The sequence below is a fragment of the Crotalus tigris genome, unplaced genomic scaffold (genome assembly GCF_016545835.1).
Source record: "Crotalus tigris isolate CLP2741 ecotype Arizona unplaced genomic scaffold, ASM1654583v1 scf7180000019478.12717781048:2074007, whole genome shotgun sequence".
NCBI classification, from domain to species: Eukaryota; Metazoa; Chordata; class Lepidosauria; order Squamata; family Viperidae; genus Crotalus; species Crotalus tigris.
In genome coordinates this window covers 1,986,731-2,001,345 of record NW_024097560.1, presented here as the reverse complement: position 1 = coordinate 2,001,345, position 14,615 = coordinate 1,986,731, and the positions used below count along the sequence as shown (strand labels likewise).

At 52.3% G+C, this 14,615-nt stretch overlaps 3 protein-coding genes across 6 annotated transcripts; 2 read left to right on the top strand and 1 right to left on the bottom strand.

Annotated features, from left to right (window-relative positions):
* The first annotated feature begins 140 nt into the window (after window positions 1-140).
* XBP1 (X-box binding protein 1) lies at window positions 141-2,286 on the top strand. Its single transcript, XM_039362872.1, is given in 6 exon segments — window positions 141-572; window positions 659-755; window positions 856-960; window positions 1,046-1,150; window positions 1,153-1,260; window positions 1,378-2,286. Coding segments are annotated over 6 exon segments (1,224 nt in total). The 5' UTR covers window positions 141-294; the 3' UTR covers window positions 1,909-2,286.
* Window positions 2,287-3,501: 1,215 nt separating this feature from the next.
* On the bottom strand, window positions 3,502-6,309 carry CCDC117 (coiled-coil domain containing 117). The gene is made up of 4 exons (XM_039362865.1): window positions 6,083-6,309; window positions 5,843-5,995; window positions 5,594-5,755; window positions 3,502-5,419 (listed from the first exon to the last, which is right to left on the bottom strand). The coding sequence occupies exons 1-4, from the start codon at window positions 6,265-6,267 to the stop codon at window positions 5,164-5,166; spliced, it is 756 nt and encodes a 251-aa protein (XP_039218799.1). The 5' UTR covers window positions 6,268-6,309; the 3' UTR covers window positions 3,502-5,163.
* On the top strand, window positions 6,266-14,299 carry LOC120316803 (solute carrier family 2, facilitated glucose transporter member 11-like). Of its 4 annotated transcripts, none has more exons than XM_039362861.1 (12): window positions 6,266-6,368; window positions 7,731-7,829; window positions 9,280-9,331; window positions 9,737-9,861; window positions 10,052-10,181; window positions 10,276-10,424; window positions 10,776-10,963; window positions 11,352-11,462; window positions 11,554-11,655; window positions 11,851-11,923; window positions 12,551-12,678; window positions 13,922-14,299. In XM_039362861.1, the coding sequence occupies exons 1-12, from the start codon at window positions 6,266-6,268 to the stop codon at window positions 14,120-14,122; spliced, it is 1,461 nt and encodes a 486-aa protein (XP_039218795.1). In that variant the 3' UTR covers window positions 14,123-14,299. The 4 variants fall into 4 exon arrangements, with proteins under 4 accessions (XP_039218795.1, XP_039218796.1, XP_039218794.1 ...); XM_039362862.1 differs by lacking the exon at window positions 6,266-6,368 and adding an exon at window positions 6,453-6,564 and having other exon boundaries at window positions 9,171-9,331; window positions 13,962-14,299; XM_039362860.1 differs by lacking the exon at window positions 6,266-6,368 and adding an exon at window positions 6,453-6,564 and having other exon boundaries at window positions 9,171-9,331.
* The last annotated feature ends 316 nt before the right edge of the window (window positions 14,300-14,615 follow it).

Genomic DNA, 14,615 nt, shown 5'->3' with positions numbered 1-14,615 from the left:
TCCTCCAAGGAACCGGTTCCGCGAGACCCGCCCGATCCGAGCTCGACGCAACCGAGGGCGGAAGGAAACCCTCATCCGCACTGACGAACAAAGACCCCCCCCCTTCCGCCGGCGTCATTCTGCGGCTGCGCGGCTGCGGGCGGCCAGCGTGGCGCTAGGCGAAAGCCAGAGGCTTGCGTCAGGCGCCTCCGACGCAACCGCATCCCGCCCCTGCCTGCCAGAGGCCAATCGGCAAGCGCCCCCGTGGGGGTGTCTCCTGGCGCCAGCCAATCAGGGATAGCCACGACGTGAGATATGCGCGGAAGCCGCGGAGGACCGCAAGCGCAGACGGCTCCACGCACCGTCCGAGCCGGTCGTTTCGGGGGCCTGTCGGTCGTGGAGGAGGAGGAGGAGGCCGAGGCCGCCGCCGGGATGGCTCCGCTGCCGGGCCCTGCAGCGCCGCCGCGGCTCCTCCTGCTGCCGGCCGCATCGACGGCCGCGCCGGCTGCTCCAGGGGCCCCTTCGCCTTCCCCGCCGCCCCGTAAGCGGCAGCGCCTGGGGCACCTCAGCCCGGAAGAGAAGGCCCTGCGCCGGTGAGGCCGCGACCGAGGGACCCTGCGCTGCGCGGCGCGATCGGGGACGCGGACGCCCCTCACCGCCTCTCTCGTCTCCCTTCCAGGAAGCTGAAGAACCGCGTGGCGGCGCAAAGCGCGCGCGACCGCAAGAAGGCGCGCATGGGCGAGCTGGAGCGGCAGGCCGTCGAGCTGGAGGCCGAGGTAGGTAGGGCGGGCGGGCGGCGCGGCGGCGCCCCGGGCGGGGAAGGGAAGGGAGGACTGGTGGCCGGGCGGGCGCCCCCTTACCGCTTCTCTCTCGCAGAACCAGAAGCTGCTGGCCGAGAACCGGCGGTTGCGGGAGCGCGCGCAGAGCTTGTCCCGCGAGAACCACGATCTGCGCCTCTGTCTCGGACTTCCCGCGCTGAAGGTGAGGGTCGGCAGGCCGGCCGGCGGGGGGGGAGGGCGCCTGGGCGCCCGCCTCGGCCATTCTCACCCTGGCCCCTTCCCCGCAGGTGGAATCGCAGGAGGAGACAGCGAGCATCGCCCCTGGGGGGGCAGAGACCGGGTCCTCTGAGTCCGCAGCACTTAGACTACGTGTTCCTCCGCAGCAGGGACAGGCCCAGCAGTCTTCTGCCTCCACAGTGGGGGAGAGGAGGAGGAAGAGGAGGAAGGGGCAGTTGGTGGCCTCCCTCTGGGCACAGACAGCCTGGCTTCTTCAGATGCTGAGGTAGGTAAAAGTAGGCCTTCCTGTTTCATGTGCAGCTAGGTGCAAATATCGGGGGGGGGGTGTTCTCTGAATCACCTGTCCTAACTGGCAAAATTGTGTGTGTGTCTTCTCTTACAGTCTGATCTCCTCTTGGGCATTTTGGACAGTCTGGATCCAGACATGTTCCTGCACTGCAGCAGCTCCCAAACAACTTCCTTGGAGAAGCTGCAGCAGGAAATGTGTGGAGAAGCAGCTGTTCCCTTACCAGACTCCACCAGTCCCTCCTTGGGGCCTGCACCACTCAAGCTGGATACCATTAATGAACTGATCCGCTTTGATCATGAATATACCAAGCCATTCTTCCTGGAGATCATATCAGAAGCGGCCACCCAGACCAGTGCACTCATGGAGGAAGTGGTGGCTTCTCCTTCCCTGCAGGCCCCCGTCTCTGTGAAGGAGGAGCCTGCAGATACGCTTTTGCCTGACCTGGGCCTCTCCCGCCTGCTCTCCTCAGACCAGAGGCCTCTCTTGCTGCTGGATGCAGCTAGTGACTCAGGCTACGAAGGGTCACCCTCCCCGTTCAGTGACCTGTCCTCTCCTGTGGACACTGATTGCAGCTGGGAGGAGGCCTTTGCCAAGGAGCTCTTTCCTCAGCTGATCAGTGTGTGATACCTGCTTAGCTTCTGGACAGCTGTCAGATGGACAATCATTTTGGAAGAATGTTCTTCTTGAAAGTGTTCCATCAGATTCCTAAGTATTGCTTCTTTGTTTTGTATGCGCCTCTGTCTGGCACCTGCCTCATCCAGGAGTTCCATAGCCCTTCCAAGAAATGAAATTGCCAGTCAAGTTAGCTTTGCTGGAAAGAAAGAAGAGATCCTGTTTAGGGAGTAATTGCTAATCACTCTCAGTAGCTTCTCCTCAATGTGTAAATAAAGACGGTGCGGTGGGGTGAGATATTATGTAAATATACACATACTGCTTTTTTTGAAAGTTATTTTCCTGCAGCATATTTAAACTGTTGCTGTAATTAAAATGCAGAGCAAGTGATATTTTTTTCCTACCTTTGTACTAAAGTGGGAGGGAGGTAACAGCAGAAGATTCAGAGAGAGTGAAATGGATTGGTTCCTTTAAGGTTCTACACAAACTCTGCCATTCATATTAATTTGGCAAACTAGTTCAACTAGTCATAGGTAAATACACATGCATTCTTAGCCATCCGAGTATAAACTATTACTTGAAACGGGGCAATATAAATCGGTGGGTGTGCAAAATTTAGGGAAGGTTTAAAACCTTGGCCAGCCGTCACACAAAAGTAACAGCTGTGAAAATGCTACAACATACAAAGTTTTCTTCATACTACTAGCTCCTGAGTGATGTATAGGTTGTCTCTCTGAATTCTTGCTGTCCAATTGTATACTTGAATGTCCTTACAAGGTGGGAAGTGGTTCAATTCTGCCCTGATGGAATGCTAGCAACAGGCCTGGGTTGACCAAACATTGCGGATGCCGGGAGGAAAGTTCTCATTTGAACCAGGGAACCATAGGAAGCACCCAGCTAAAGTTTCCACAAGCTGAGCAATAGAAGGCTACAGTGCAAAGCTGTCATCCCTGCATAAGGGCTGTGTGGCATTTATCTCTGCATAGGTGTGGAGAAGAGTTAGCTGAAATCATTTTGGGATTTCCACAGAGGTCTTCCTGTGTGTAACTACTCCTTGGCTATAGGCTATGTAAAATGCTCAATTCACTCAGAATTTCTGAAAGCGTCTGGCAAGTTTCCCCTTTCAAGGCCCCTTCCTCATCATGGTGTGCAGGCAGAATGATGTAATGATCTTAGTATTACTTGTTTGCGAGAGCTTGCCTCAATTGCCATGTATAACAGCCAAGGACTTGCTGCCCATCATTATCTGACAGTAATTTAGCATGCCAGTTCATTGCAAAGAGCCTTTCTCCACTAGTGCTGTGCTATGAGCTAACAAATCAGTAAGCCAGAGCCTGAGGGCAACATACTTCTGTCACCAATGGTTCAATATTGTGGATTGACCTTGAATATTTACAAGAATGGGACATCTGGTACATTCCCTGATACAGAAGGCTAAACCCTGGCACCTTACAGTGTGTCAACACAGATCCAGCAGAGGTGAAAGGGATTTTGCAGCCTCAAAAGTAATCTTAGTAGCTTTCAACTATGTAAAGCGCTGAGTTGAAATGATTACAGCAAGGTAAAAGTAGTGATAAATGTTTAGCAATGTACAGCTTTTTACAATTATTTTTTTAAAAACTTTATTGACATAGAAATTGTGACTTGGCCCAATGGCAGACAGACCACAATGCAATGTTGCTGGTTTCTATATTAACTATCCAACAAAAACACTCCCAGAATTTCCATCTTTAAGTAATTCTTGTTCAACAAATGGATGCCCATCTATCCCTCAAAAAATTACATTTTTGTATATATTTGAAAAGCAGGTTTTTTTTTAAATTGCTCTGTGAGAGGGTAATTTCAAGGCCAATCCAACAATTGGGGAATGTTACTTTATGTACAGCTGAAGGAACAGACATCCTTTGTTCCTTTTTTACAGCAGAGCAAAATCTAACCAACATTAACCTGAAACAGCTCTGATAAAAAAGGCAATCGGATTCCTTGGATTTTGTAGGATATAGGCAAAGCCAATTCCCATCCTATGCTTGCTTGGCACTCGCTGGGCTCTCCCTGGCACCCAGCATGTGCTGGTTTCTGATCTCAGCATATAGAAGGGCTGTCCGGCTCCTTCCCTAACTTAGATTACAAGCTTTTAGAGAGACTTGGGCTTGCTACTCAACAAACTGAAGAGAGGCACAAAGGCTTTTGCTAAATGAAAAGGTTACTTAAAAGCAGAGGCAACTTCACAAAGTAGCAATATAAAGAACTGAGTTGTAAACATCAGAATAGATTTGCTGAGATCTGCCCAATGTCAAGTTAAAAAGATTATTAGTAATGGAGGCCAATACATTTTTGGACCAAAAAAGAATCTGCAGAAAATTGAAAACAACCCAAGATGCACAAGCTACTTTCAACTGTCTTCCTTCACAGGGAAAAAAAATCAACCAAAGTTGCCTTTCCTAGTTTTCTTACAGGCAGTGTATAAAGCTTGAGCTTTTCCTAGAAAAACTTTCCTATACATAAAAATTCCTGCAATAATTTTCATTTACAGTGGCGCTGCAAGAATTTCAGAGCGCTAGCTGCCAATTGGCTCCTTGAACACACAAGAAGCTAAAAAGTGCATAATCTGACAGCTTAGGCAGTCTGATGTTTAACTGGCACATTATCTACCAACAGCTGTGCTCAGCTAGGTTGCCACAACCATGATCTATTTCCCTCAGTGAGATCCTCAAGAGAGGAACCACAGGGCACAGAGGACTTTTGCCAGTGTGAACCACTCCTGGATCAACGGTTCACATGCTCTGTTCATACAACAGTCTGCAAGTCAGTGCCACCAACTAATCTGGAGTTGGTGAAGAAGGATCTGTAATTCCCATGCCTGAATAGACATTTCTTGCCAATAGCTAGAACAGGGGAACTTCCGGTTTGCCTATTCGGCTCAACTTTGAAAGGCTGCAGCAGAAATGAATGTTGTAGTTGTCACAAGCAATCAAGTTTCTTAATCAAAAAGACCCAAACTCTCTATACTGGTGCTCCAAGAAAACAAGGCTTACGGCTTACTGAGCATAAAGGATGGGACATAAGGTTTGGCATCTCACTGTGTAAAAAGATGACAAGGTGCACACAAAGGACCAGCCAGCGTATTTTCAGGAACCCCAAGTGCCTTCCCCACATCCTAGATTTATAACTAAGCCCGATTCCTATAGAAGGGCACCTTTCAATCTCTGCAGTGTCTCTGCTTGCCCAGAGAGTAAAGGTAAAGCAGCTTGCTTCTTTTCCCTTCTTCTACAACTCCATCTCTTCTTCTGCAGGCCCACCAGATCCAACCGCCCCAAAATGGGCCAAGGGCATTTCTGTTGGCTGAGACTCTGATGGGAATTTGTTTGTCTGTGAGGGAAAGGCAGCTTCCAGGGCTGCTAGCTTTCCAAGGCGTCTTTCTGTGACCAGTGGCTTGTAGCTCTTAATATACGCCAAACCTTCTTTTTCAGGGAGGAATTCAGGGAGAGGCTTCCAAAGCACCAGCTCCATTGATGGACGGCTCCTGAGGGACAGAAAGAAAGCACCAGGGTCAAAATCAATCTGAAGTGCAGCCCTTCCCCACCTGCTCCAGGTCTCTCCTCTGGGGCAGGGGTGCTGCCACACCCAAGGGGACAGCTGGATAAGATGGCTGGGATTCAATTCCCCCCTTCCCTGTTGGAGCCACTGCTAGACGTACATGGACTCAATTATTTTCTTGGTCAAGATTCCTTCGTAGTCCTGTTTCAGTCCTGTTTGCAGCGTATGGGAAAGGACCAGGGTGGGCAGGTGGCCCTCGGGCCGGCCTGCAAGTCCCTCCTCCTCCTCCTCCTCCTCTTCCTCCTCCTCCTCCTCGGTGATCCTGGCGGGGAAAGGAGGAAGCCCTGTGAGAGGGGCGCGGATGGAGGGCGGCCTCTACGGCGGGCGGGTGGGCGGGCGGGCGGCTCACCTGTCCTCGATCTCCTGCAGCCTCCGACGGGCAGCCTCGCACTGCTGCTCCGGCCCTACCTGTTCCATTTCCTCGCAGGGCGCTTCCGGCGGGCCGGGGGTCGCCTCCGCACAGCACAGCCACCCCGCCGCCGCCTTCTTGCCCGGGGGGCACCTGGGGAGGAAACAGCGAATAGGCTGGCACCCGGCGCCGCAGCGGACACCCGGCCGGCCTGCCAGCCTCGGGCCCGGCCCCGCTCACCCCTCCGGCTCTTCCTCCATCCGGTGCTTCCTCCAGGCGCGCAGCGGGGTTCCGGCCGGGCTGACCGACGAGGCCCGCGCGCCGAGGGGAGGCCTGGCCGGCCCCAGGGCGGCGAGGCGGCGGGCGCGGGGCCGCGGGGACAGCGGCGGCGGCGGGAAGGCGCTGGGCAGCGGCCCGGAGGCCATGGCGGGGCCGGCCGCTCCGCTCGCGGTGTGCGTGGGGCGCCGCCGCCAGGCCGCCGGGCGGGCTCGGGCACGCGACTCGGGCGCGCCGCAGACGCCGGCAGGTGACGGACGCGCGCGCGAGGCTTGCCGGGAATCGTAGGCGCTGCGCGGGCCGGGCGGCAGAGGGGGCGGGGCCAGGGGCGGGGCCGGCATAAAGCGCGCTGCTCTCCGGGCCGGCGGCGTGCAATCGCGGAGACGAGCATGGAGCTGCAGCCGCTGGTCCACGAGGCCGGAGCCCGTCGGAGTCCCGGGCGCCAGGTGAGGCGCCGGCGCGCGGCTTAGTTGCTTTCCGACCGGCCCGAGGAGCTCCGTTGCTGGGAGAGCCTCCCTCTGCTTTGCCTGCGGGTTGCCGGGAGCTTCCAGCCCCGTTTTCCGGCATCGGAGCCGTCCTGCGGCCGCAGCGTTGGCGTTTCGGGCGACCGGCAGCCAAGACCTAACCGAGGCTGGGGGCTTTTTGGAGAGCGGTGGGGTGGATTCAGTCAAAGGTGCCCGCTCTGTCCTTTTATTTATTTGATTTTTACCTCGCCTTTTGACTTTGTAAGTAACTCAAGGCAGTGAACATGCCTAATATTGCTTGCTCCTCTTTTCCCCGCCACAACAACCCCGTGAGGTGGTTTGCGGCTGAGAGAGAGGGACTATCCCAACATCACCCAGCCACCTTTCATGGCTAAGATAAGATGGGTCTCCCGGTTTCTAGACCAGCACCTTCGTCACTGGCTGGCCTCTAGTTTCTTGGGAGCAACTGATGCTTTGGGATTTTCTAAGAGGGAATAGCCCTAACTGCCACCTTCTTAGCTGGGCTTTTATCCTTTGAAAAATATTCTACCTGGTTGGTAAAAGGGAGGTTGCCTCCACCTCCTGCTCTGACTGCCATCCAAGAACTCTCCCAGTAGCCAAAGGAGGTTCCCACGCATGTGAAAAGGCGAGAGTTGTGGATGTCCAACTTTTAATCTAGACTAATCCAGGAGGAGAGCTGCCATGGGAAGGAGTGTGACGATTGCTGCTGAGTAGGGAAAGAACAACCGCAAAGAGCGTGAGAAGAAATAACAGCATAATCTTCTTCCACTTGTGTTTATTTGTTATGTTTTGACTTCTCTTATTTGTTATTTAGCAGTTAATAATGTATCAAAAAGTTACTTATTGGCTTTCTACTTCCTACCTCAGATCTGAGGCTGTTACTGATGGTCCACCCACAGGCTGTGATTTCCTTCTCATGATGTGTCTTCCTAGGCTGGGGAAAACAATGGCTCAGATTTTTTTAAATGCCTCCACCCCACCCCCCAGCTCCCAATGGGCCTGGTAATCTTATGGGCTGCCAAACCCAAACATCTTTTGTTTGAACCAGAATGGGGCGCTCACGGTTGCCAGTTTCTGGTAGTCCAGCCCTTCTTGACCACGGCATTTGGGACTTCCTCTTTCTGTAGCTCCCAACCTGGACCCTCCTTGGCACCGTGTGTGCAGCTGGCATTGGAGGGACCTTTCAGTATGGATACAACGTTTCTCTCATCAGTGCCCCCACTCAGGTAAGACCTCCAAGGGCTGTTTGTGGCTGCTCTGCTGTAGATTCTTCTGTTCACACTTTCCTGATTCAGAGGAAGCAGGGTGGAAGGGTGCATGAACTAGCATAGACTTCCAATAGTCCGTGATTTATTTGAAAAAGGCTCCATGTCCAGCTGGGCTGAAAATGCGACATTTGTTGCTGAGACATATTGTCTCAGAAGGCCTGGGCGCAAATATCTGCCACATTGTCAAGAATACTGTGTGGGCATCACTGGTGGGGCAACTGCACCCCCCCCCATTGTTGTGATCTCCCATCCTGGTTCATCTAGCCATTTTGGGGGAGAAATGCAAGCCGTGAGATGTCATCCTTTCCTGGAGTAACACCTACTCCCCCAGCCCCAGCACTGTTTGAGAAGCCTCCCTGGAGTAAAGATCAGAGCCGGCTGATAGTTCTTCCGTGTGTGCTGGCAACAAAGCCAAACGGGTCTGGTGCCAAGGCAGCTGACTCTTCCTGCCTCAGCTGATTCCCTCACTAATTAAACTGTGCAAGATTGATTTAATGCAGTGTTTTATGCTTCCTAAGACAATTAAAAACCAAAATAACCATGGAGGAACAATAGCATGTGCTAAACACATGCGTACGCAAAGGTCACACTGAGATGGAGACTGAGAGGCTGAGATTCAGTTCAGATCAATCAGAATACAGCTGGAAAGGACCTTGGAAGTCGTCTTGTCCAACTCTCTGCTCAAGCAGGAGACCCTGTATCATTTCAGATAGGTGGCTAATAAACAGATAAGTCACAGAACAGCATTGAAATCCGGAGGCTGCCTTAGGGCTCTTTCTGTGAGACGTATCTAGGAAGCCCAGAAAATGCAGGAATAGGGGGGAGTAATTTCTTCCGAAAGAGGACCTCTGCAGCCAGGACCCCTGGAGGAGGCGGAGGAGTCCGTGGCCATTCTCTACCCACCGGGCGCATGGCATGCTAAATCCTTTCGTGGCAGCTGACTGTTCCCTGAATGTGTGCTTGCAGCCATCTCTAGCCCAGTGTTTCTCAACCTTGGCCATTATAGAATGTGGGGACTCCAACTCCCAGAATTCCCCAGCCAGCATGTGGGGCATGTCAGAGGGTTAGGTCTCCAAGATGGGGAAGGAAGTGAAGAGGCGGATTCCTAGCAACTAATTTAGCCTTTCTCTGGCATGAGAGTTGTGCTGATCTGCTTCTGGTTGAGGGGTTGGGTGTCCCCGGCAGCCTCTGCCAAAGACTCTTACCTGAGGAGGCTGAAATGCTGCCCCATACTGGCGATGGGGAGTAGGCAGCACCACCATTACCATCCCCCACATTATTCTCCCTTTGGGTTTTCAGCACATCCATAAGTTCCTCAATGACACCTGGCAGAGCCGTTACCAGACCAAGCTGAGTTCCAGCATGCTGACTCTTCTCTGGTCCACCATTGCTTCCATTTTTTCCCTAGGCGGGTTCTTTGGAGCTCACCTTGGGAGCGTCCTGGCTGGTTGGCTGGGCAGGTGAGCGTAATGGTTCCGAGAGGCGTGCTTCCTTTGCTCTTCCTCCTCCTCCAAAGAGTTGAAGGAAGTGGACAGGTCCTGTCTGTCCTTTGTCTTTGTCAGTGAGCGAAGGCCTGGCCTGACTTGACAGTCCCTGGGAACTGCCCTGTCACGGGAGGGAAGAGGCACTGCAGGGATGGCTTGCATGCTGTGGCTGGAGGGGAGGGGAGCCTGAGCAAACAGTAGCCATGCACCAGCCTCTGCAGGGAGGAAATGTTTCCTGTTTGGAAACCCCAAGTCGCCACCCACTTCTCCTGCTGTCCGACCGACCTTCTCACAGCCCTCCTGCACCAAGACCTGCTCCGGGGTGTCCTCGGTTCCCTTCTTCAGCAGCTCAGCTTTTCTGACTCCCTTCTCCTTTGGCAGGAAAGGAGCTCTGCTGATGAATAACCTCCTTGCCTTCTTGGCTGCTACCTTGATGGGCGCCAGCTTCCCAACGGGGCTCTTTGAGTTGCTGATTGTTGGGAGATTTCTGATTGGAATGAATACAGGTAAAGCATTGGATTTTGTCTCTGGAAAACTGCAACCAAGACCCATCCACGGTTAATGAAGGAGGTGCTTCCTGCGAGAGACCGACCTGGACCAGGTGTGCAGTTCATGGAGGACAGCGCTGCTTTCCTTCAGGTCTTTTCAGGAAGGTATGGGAGAAAACCTGCTCCCGAGACCCTCTTCTGTTTTCAGGCATTGGACTCTGTGTGCAGCCTCTCTATATAGGTGAAGCTGCCCCCAGACACCTCCGAGGGGCCGTGGCAATGGGCAGTTCCATCTTCCTGACAGGAGGTATTTTGACCGGGCAAGTGATGGGTCTAAGGTGAGTATCGAAGTCTGGGTCACTGGGGCCCCAGTGGAGGGGACAGCTGACTGCCTAAGGGCCTGAAGAGCTGCCTTTGTGCTGCTTCCCACAGGGAGCTGCTGGGGGGAGAGGAATGCTGGCCCTTCCTGCTCTCCAGCTGTTGCCTGCCTGCCATGATCCAACTCCTGAGCCTTCCCTGGTTTCCAGAGAGTCCCCGTTTCACATTACTGGACCGAGGGGACGAGGGCCAATGCGTCAAAGGTAGAGTGGGCTGTGGCAGCTCTTTGGCAGCCATGCTTCATGAACCTCCCAGGAGGAACTGGGCATATCCTTTCAGGCCAGCAGCTCCTTCTGCCCACTGGGGTTTTAGCCAGAAAGAAATGCTCTCAAATCTTGCCCTTGTCTGCAGAACAAACTAGGGGTGGGAGAGCTCTGGGCAAATCCATCCACATCCCCCTCAGTAGAGCCACAGCCAGGAAAGGAGAGTGGCAGCCACTAAGGGTGAACCCGGTCAGACGTGGTCCAGTCACTTCGCCTCCTGCTGGACTTGCCTAATGGTCTCAGGTGGGCCTGAACCCCCCCCCCGGAGGCTGAACCCCACTTTCCTCCCAGCACTGAAGCGCTTCCATGGCCCTCTGCACTACCAGAAGGAGTTAGAGGACATCCAGAGAGAGAACTTTGCCCTCGGAGGAGAGAAGGCGAAGAAGCCCTGGGAGCTCTTTGCTGACCGTAGCATCCGCTGGCAGCTGATTGCAGTCATCTGTCTGACCATGGGCCAGCAGCTCAGTGGGATCAACGCAGTGAGTGCCAAGACACCCCTTGGCAGGAGCCTCCACCCACCAACTGCTGCAGGCAGATTCCCTGACAGCTTGGAACCAAGAGCAGGATGGGAATTGCCCACGCCCCAGTTGGGTGCTCGGCTCTTCCTTGCAGCTGCAGCCCTCCAAGTGCCTCTGGCCAAGATAACTGAGGGCCTGTAGCAGGTGTGGGGGCTGGGTCTCTTCCTGAGCACTGGCAGCAAGATTCAGAGGCAGAGCTGAGGCCATGCAGGTTAGTCACAACGTGGTTTTTTTTGCGAGCTGCAATCCAAAGCTGTTTCGTGTCCTCACAGTTGTTGGCAAGCAAAATGGGTATCCTCTTGCAGCGTCTTCCCTTCCTCATTGAGTTTTTTTTCCTACTTTCTCTCAGATTTACTTTTATGCCAATTACGTCTTTGCAGAAACAGGGATTCCCCCTGAGAAGATTCCCTACGTAACTTTAGGTACAGGGATATGTGAATGCCTCACTGCCCTCACCTGTGTAAGTAGTAGAATTCAGGCTTTCTGTGTGACCACAAAGAGGTTCTTTTCTCCCTGAGCGAGCAAGTGGCTTTACTCTTCTCCTGCTGCAGGGCTTGCTAGTTGAATCCTTGGGGAGGAGAGCTTTGATCCTGGGAGGCTACTGCCTTATGATGCTTTGGTGCTTCATCCTGACCATCTCCCTGAACTTCCAGGTAATTGGGAAACCTCATTTCCAGCTAAGAGGGTGCACTTGCCCATTGCTCATTGCACCTGCACGCAGGACTTTTTGCCGCAGCGGCTGTAAATGCTGAGCATTACCTACTACCTGCATAGCACAGCCCTAGTAACACCATCCATAGACTTGGGAAAGGAAATGTGTAACCTACCATCTTATGCTTTCTCCTCAGGTGCATGTATGGGCACCATACCTGAGCATGGCTTGTGTATTTGCCTTCATCTTGAGCTTTGGCCTTGGACCAGGTATCCTTCTTTTATGATTGCAGTGAAATTCACGCATGCCAGCCTGCAGGGCCTGGCAGTGGACTGTACAGGCTGAGGTGACCTACCTTAAGGAAGACATGTTTGGAAGGGGATGGGGGGGGGGGAGTGCTTGGTGTTTTTTCAGCCTGGATAACACATCTGTCTTATGTAGTTTTAGAATCACCAAGACTGGAGGTACTGCATGCATCCATCTATGCTAGTCTATGACTGTAATAAAAATTTGCTTTGCATGCTTGCCTAAGGAGTTCAGAGGTGGGTGGGGAATGACCTCCCAAGGCGTTTGCTAGCCAGATGGATTTACACAAGGTGTCTTCAGACACCTCCATTCAAAATGTGCTTTCTGACAAGGAGCCCAAGATGGCAGCTACTAAAGTTCTTTGCTCTGCTCTGGAGTAAAAAAGAGCTTCTTCCATCTATCGGCATCATTCTGCATGGACTTGAAGTCAACTTCCCCCAAAAGACAAACTCAGAATCTGTTTGCTATTTCTGCTTTATGTTCCACCACATCTGTCAGAAGGTTGAACTGGCCTGCGTCCTCTGCAATGTGCTTCTTGCATAATTTGCCTTGTCCACTCCTTCTGCGTTAACAAGGGCCCCTTCCTTCAGGTGGCGTGACAAACATTTTGACGACCGAATTGTTCGTGCAGTCCTCCCGCCCTGGCGCTTACACCATTGCAGGATCAGTGAGCTGGCTGAGCTTCTTCACTGTTGGCATGCTCTTCCCCTTTGTTGTGGTAAGTTGGTTGTTTCATGGGACCCTGCTTCCAGCCTTGTGCTTTGGGCTATTTTGATCACTTGCGATTGATTTCATCCCCAGCTGAAGCTTCCCAGGGGTGAGGAGTTGCCCTGATCAAAACACTCCCTCTGCACACCTTCAAAGGAAAGGACTCCAGGGGGCAAAAGGAAGAATGTGACACAATAGCCCGTTGGTAGAAGGACCCCTGTCTTGGGCAGAGGGTTAGGCTAGAAGACCTCCAAGGTCACTTCCTGCTCCACGATTCTACACTTTGTGGAGATTATTTTAGATTTTTGATCATCAAGAGATGGTCTAAGTTTAAATATTATTCAGCCTATGATCGTTCACTTTGCAAAGTCAGGCATGAAGTGAATTGTAGCTTGACACTTGGGAAAAAGGATCTGCTTCAGCCCTCATCTCTTTCAAGTGAGGCATTGGACCTGCACAACTTAAACCTCTAAATAGAAACGATCCTTGGCTCCACTTGTTGGGAAAGATATAGGTCATAAGAGATCAAGTGTAAAGCCAGAGCTGAAAATTTTGTGACAAAATCCCCAAGTTCTACTTGTCCCTCCTATAACTGTCTCTCATTGCCTACCCCAGGGCAACCAATGCGGTTCAGGCAACATGTTTTCCTAAGTCCAAGTGTAGTTTACGTAGTTTGGTATGTGGCCCTCCTTCCAGCTGGGTAACCTGGAAACTGTCTTAAGAAGACACACTACTTAACTCCCGTTTCCCCAAGCATTCCCCCTCCCCAGAGTTCATGGCAGTCTCTCACTGTATAGCAGCAAAGCACAAGCAAGCGTAACAAGGTGGCAGCTGACAGGAGGCCTCCTGAAAAAGGCTTTGGTGGAAATTGTGCCATCTGTGGGCATCTCTTTGACCAGAAAGTTTTGTTTTGGGAGAGCCAAGTGTTTACCAGCCTCCCTTCTGCTCTAACAATGTTAGAAGCCGTTCTTAATTTCAGTATAGAAGTTTGACAAGCATGTTAATTTGTGAACTACTACTGCTAAGTCTAGGAATGGGAGTGCATGCTGCCTTATGTCTTCAGTGACACTCCCCCCACCCCACCCCACCCCACTGGGATGCCCCTGTACAGCTTGGACCAGGACAGGAGGCTTGGTTGGCTGTAGCCAAAGACTACAGTTAACACTTGTCCAACTTGCCCAGAGGTATATGGGTAAAACAGAGTCATTGCAGCTTTTTGCGGTCATTCACGTTTCATTTTTTGCTTTTTCCAGAAAGGACTAAAGCAGTACTGCTTCATTGTGTTTTTGCTAGAATGCAGCGCAGTGGCCACTTTCATTTTCTGTATTATTCCTGAGACAAAGAACAAAACCTTTCTAGAAATTAAGAGAGAATTTCACAAGCTCAACTTCAGGAGAGCCAAAGAGCCGTACGAAGAATCATGCGAGAGACAGCAGCTTTGCCCAGAGGTTTAAGAGCGGTTCTGGAGTTGGGCAATCAAGACGCCACGCCAAGAGGCCCTCAGGTGGCTGCACCTTTCTGAGCCCATCAGCTACCCAGGCAGTCCCTGGCGGAAGGCAGGGGAGTCTGTGCATTGAGCATATCCCCGCCTTTCAGAGAGCAGGGCCTGCTTAATAAAGGGCTGCTTTTCATCTGGCTCCTGTCTTCACATTTAGAGCATAGCTGAGCCGTGCTAGTCAAAGGGACGAGTGCAAGAAGAGCCACTGAGAGTAAAGTTGGCAGGGCTGAGATGGCAGTTGGTCTCCGAAACACAATTCACCAATTAAGCTTGTTGCACGCAGCAGAGACATGCTAGAATCAGGGACAGTTGGAGAGAAAATTGAGGGAGAGTTTTTGACATATATGGGTAATAGGACGCCATACATATTATTCATAATATGGGAAGCTCTTTTGGGTAGTTCTCTGGGCAGAATAAAAGCTCACAGCATTTTGATTAGAAAATCATGA

Bases quoted from the DNA above. Each gene is read 5' to 3' on its own strand.
- CCDC117 (XM_039362865.1), bottom strand. From the start codon at position 6,267: ATGGCCTCCGGGCCGCTGCCCAGCGCCTTCCCGCCGCCGCCGCTGTCC. The intron at 5,996-6,082 runs GTGAGCGGGGCC...TTTCCTCCCCAG, and splicing joins ATGGAGGAAGAGCCGGAGGG to GTGCCCCCCGGGCAAGAAGG. The intron at 5,420-5,593 runs GTACGTCTAGCA...TCTGTCCCTCAG, and splicing joins AAGAAAATAATTGAGTCCAT to GAGCCGTCCATCAATGGAGC.
- LOC120316803 (XM_039362860.1), top strand. From the start codon at position 6,508: ATGGAGCTGCAGCCGCTGGTCCACGAGGCCGGAGCCCGTCGGAGTCCC. The intron at 7,830-9,170 runs GTAAGACCTCCA...TTGGGTTTTCAG, and splicing joins TCATCAGTGCCCCCACTCAG to CACATCCATAAGTTCCTCAA. The intron at 11,463-11,553 runs GTAAGTAGTAGA...CTCCTGCTGCAG, and splicing joins GCCTCACTGCCCTCACCTGT to GGCTTGCTAGTTGAATCCTT.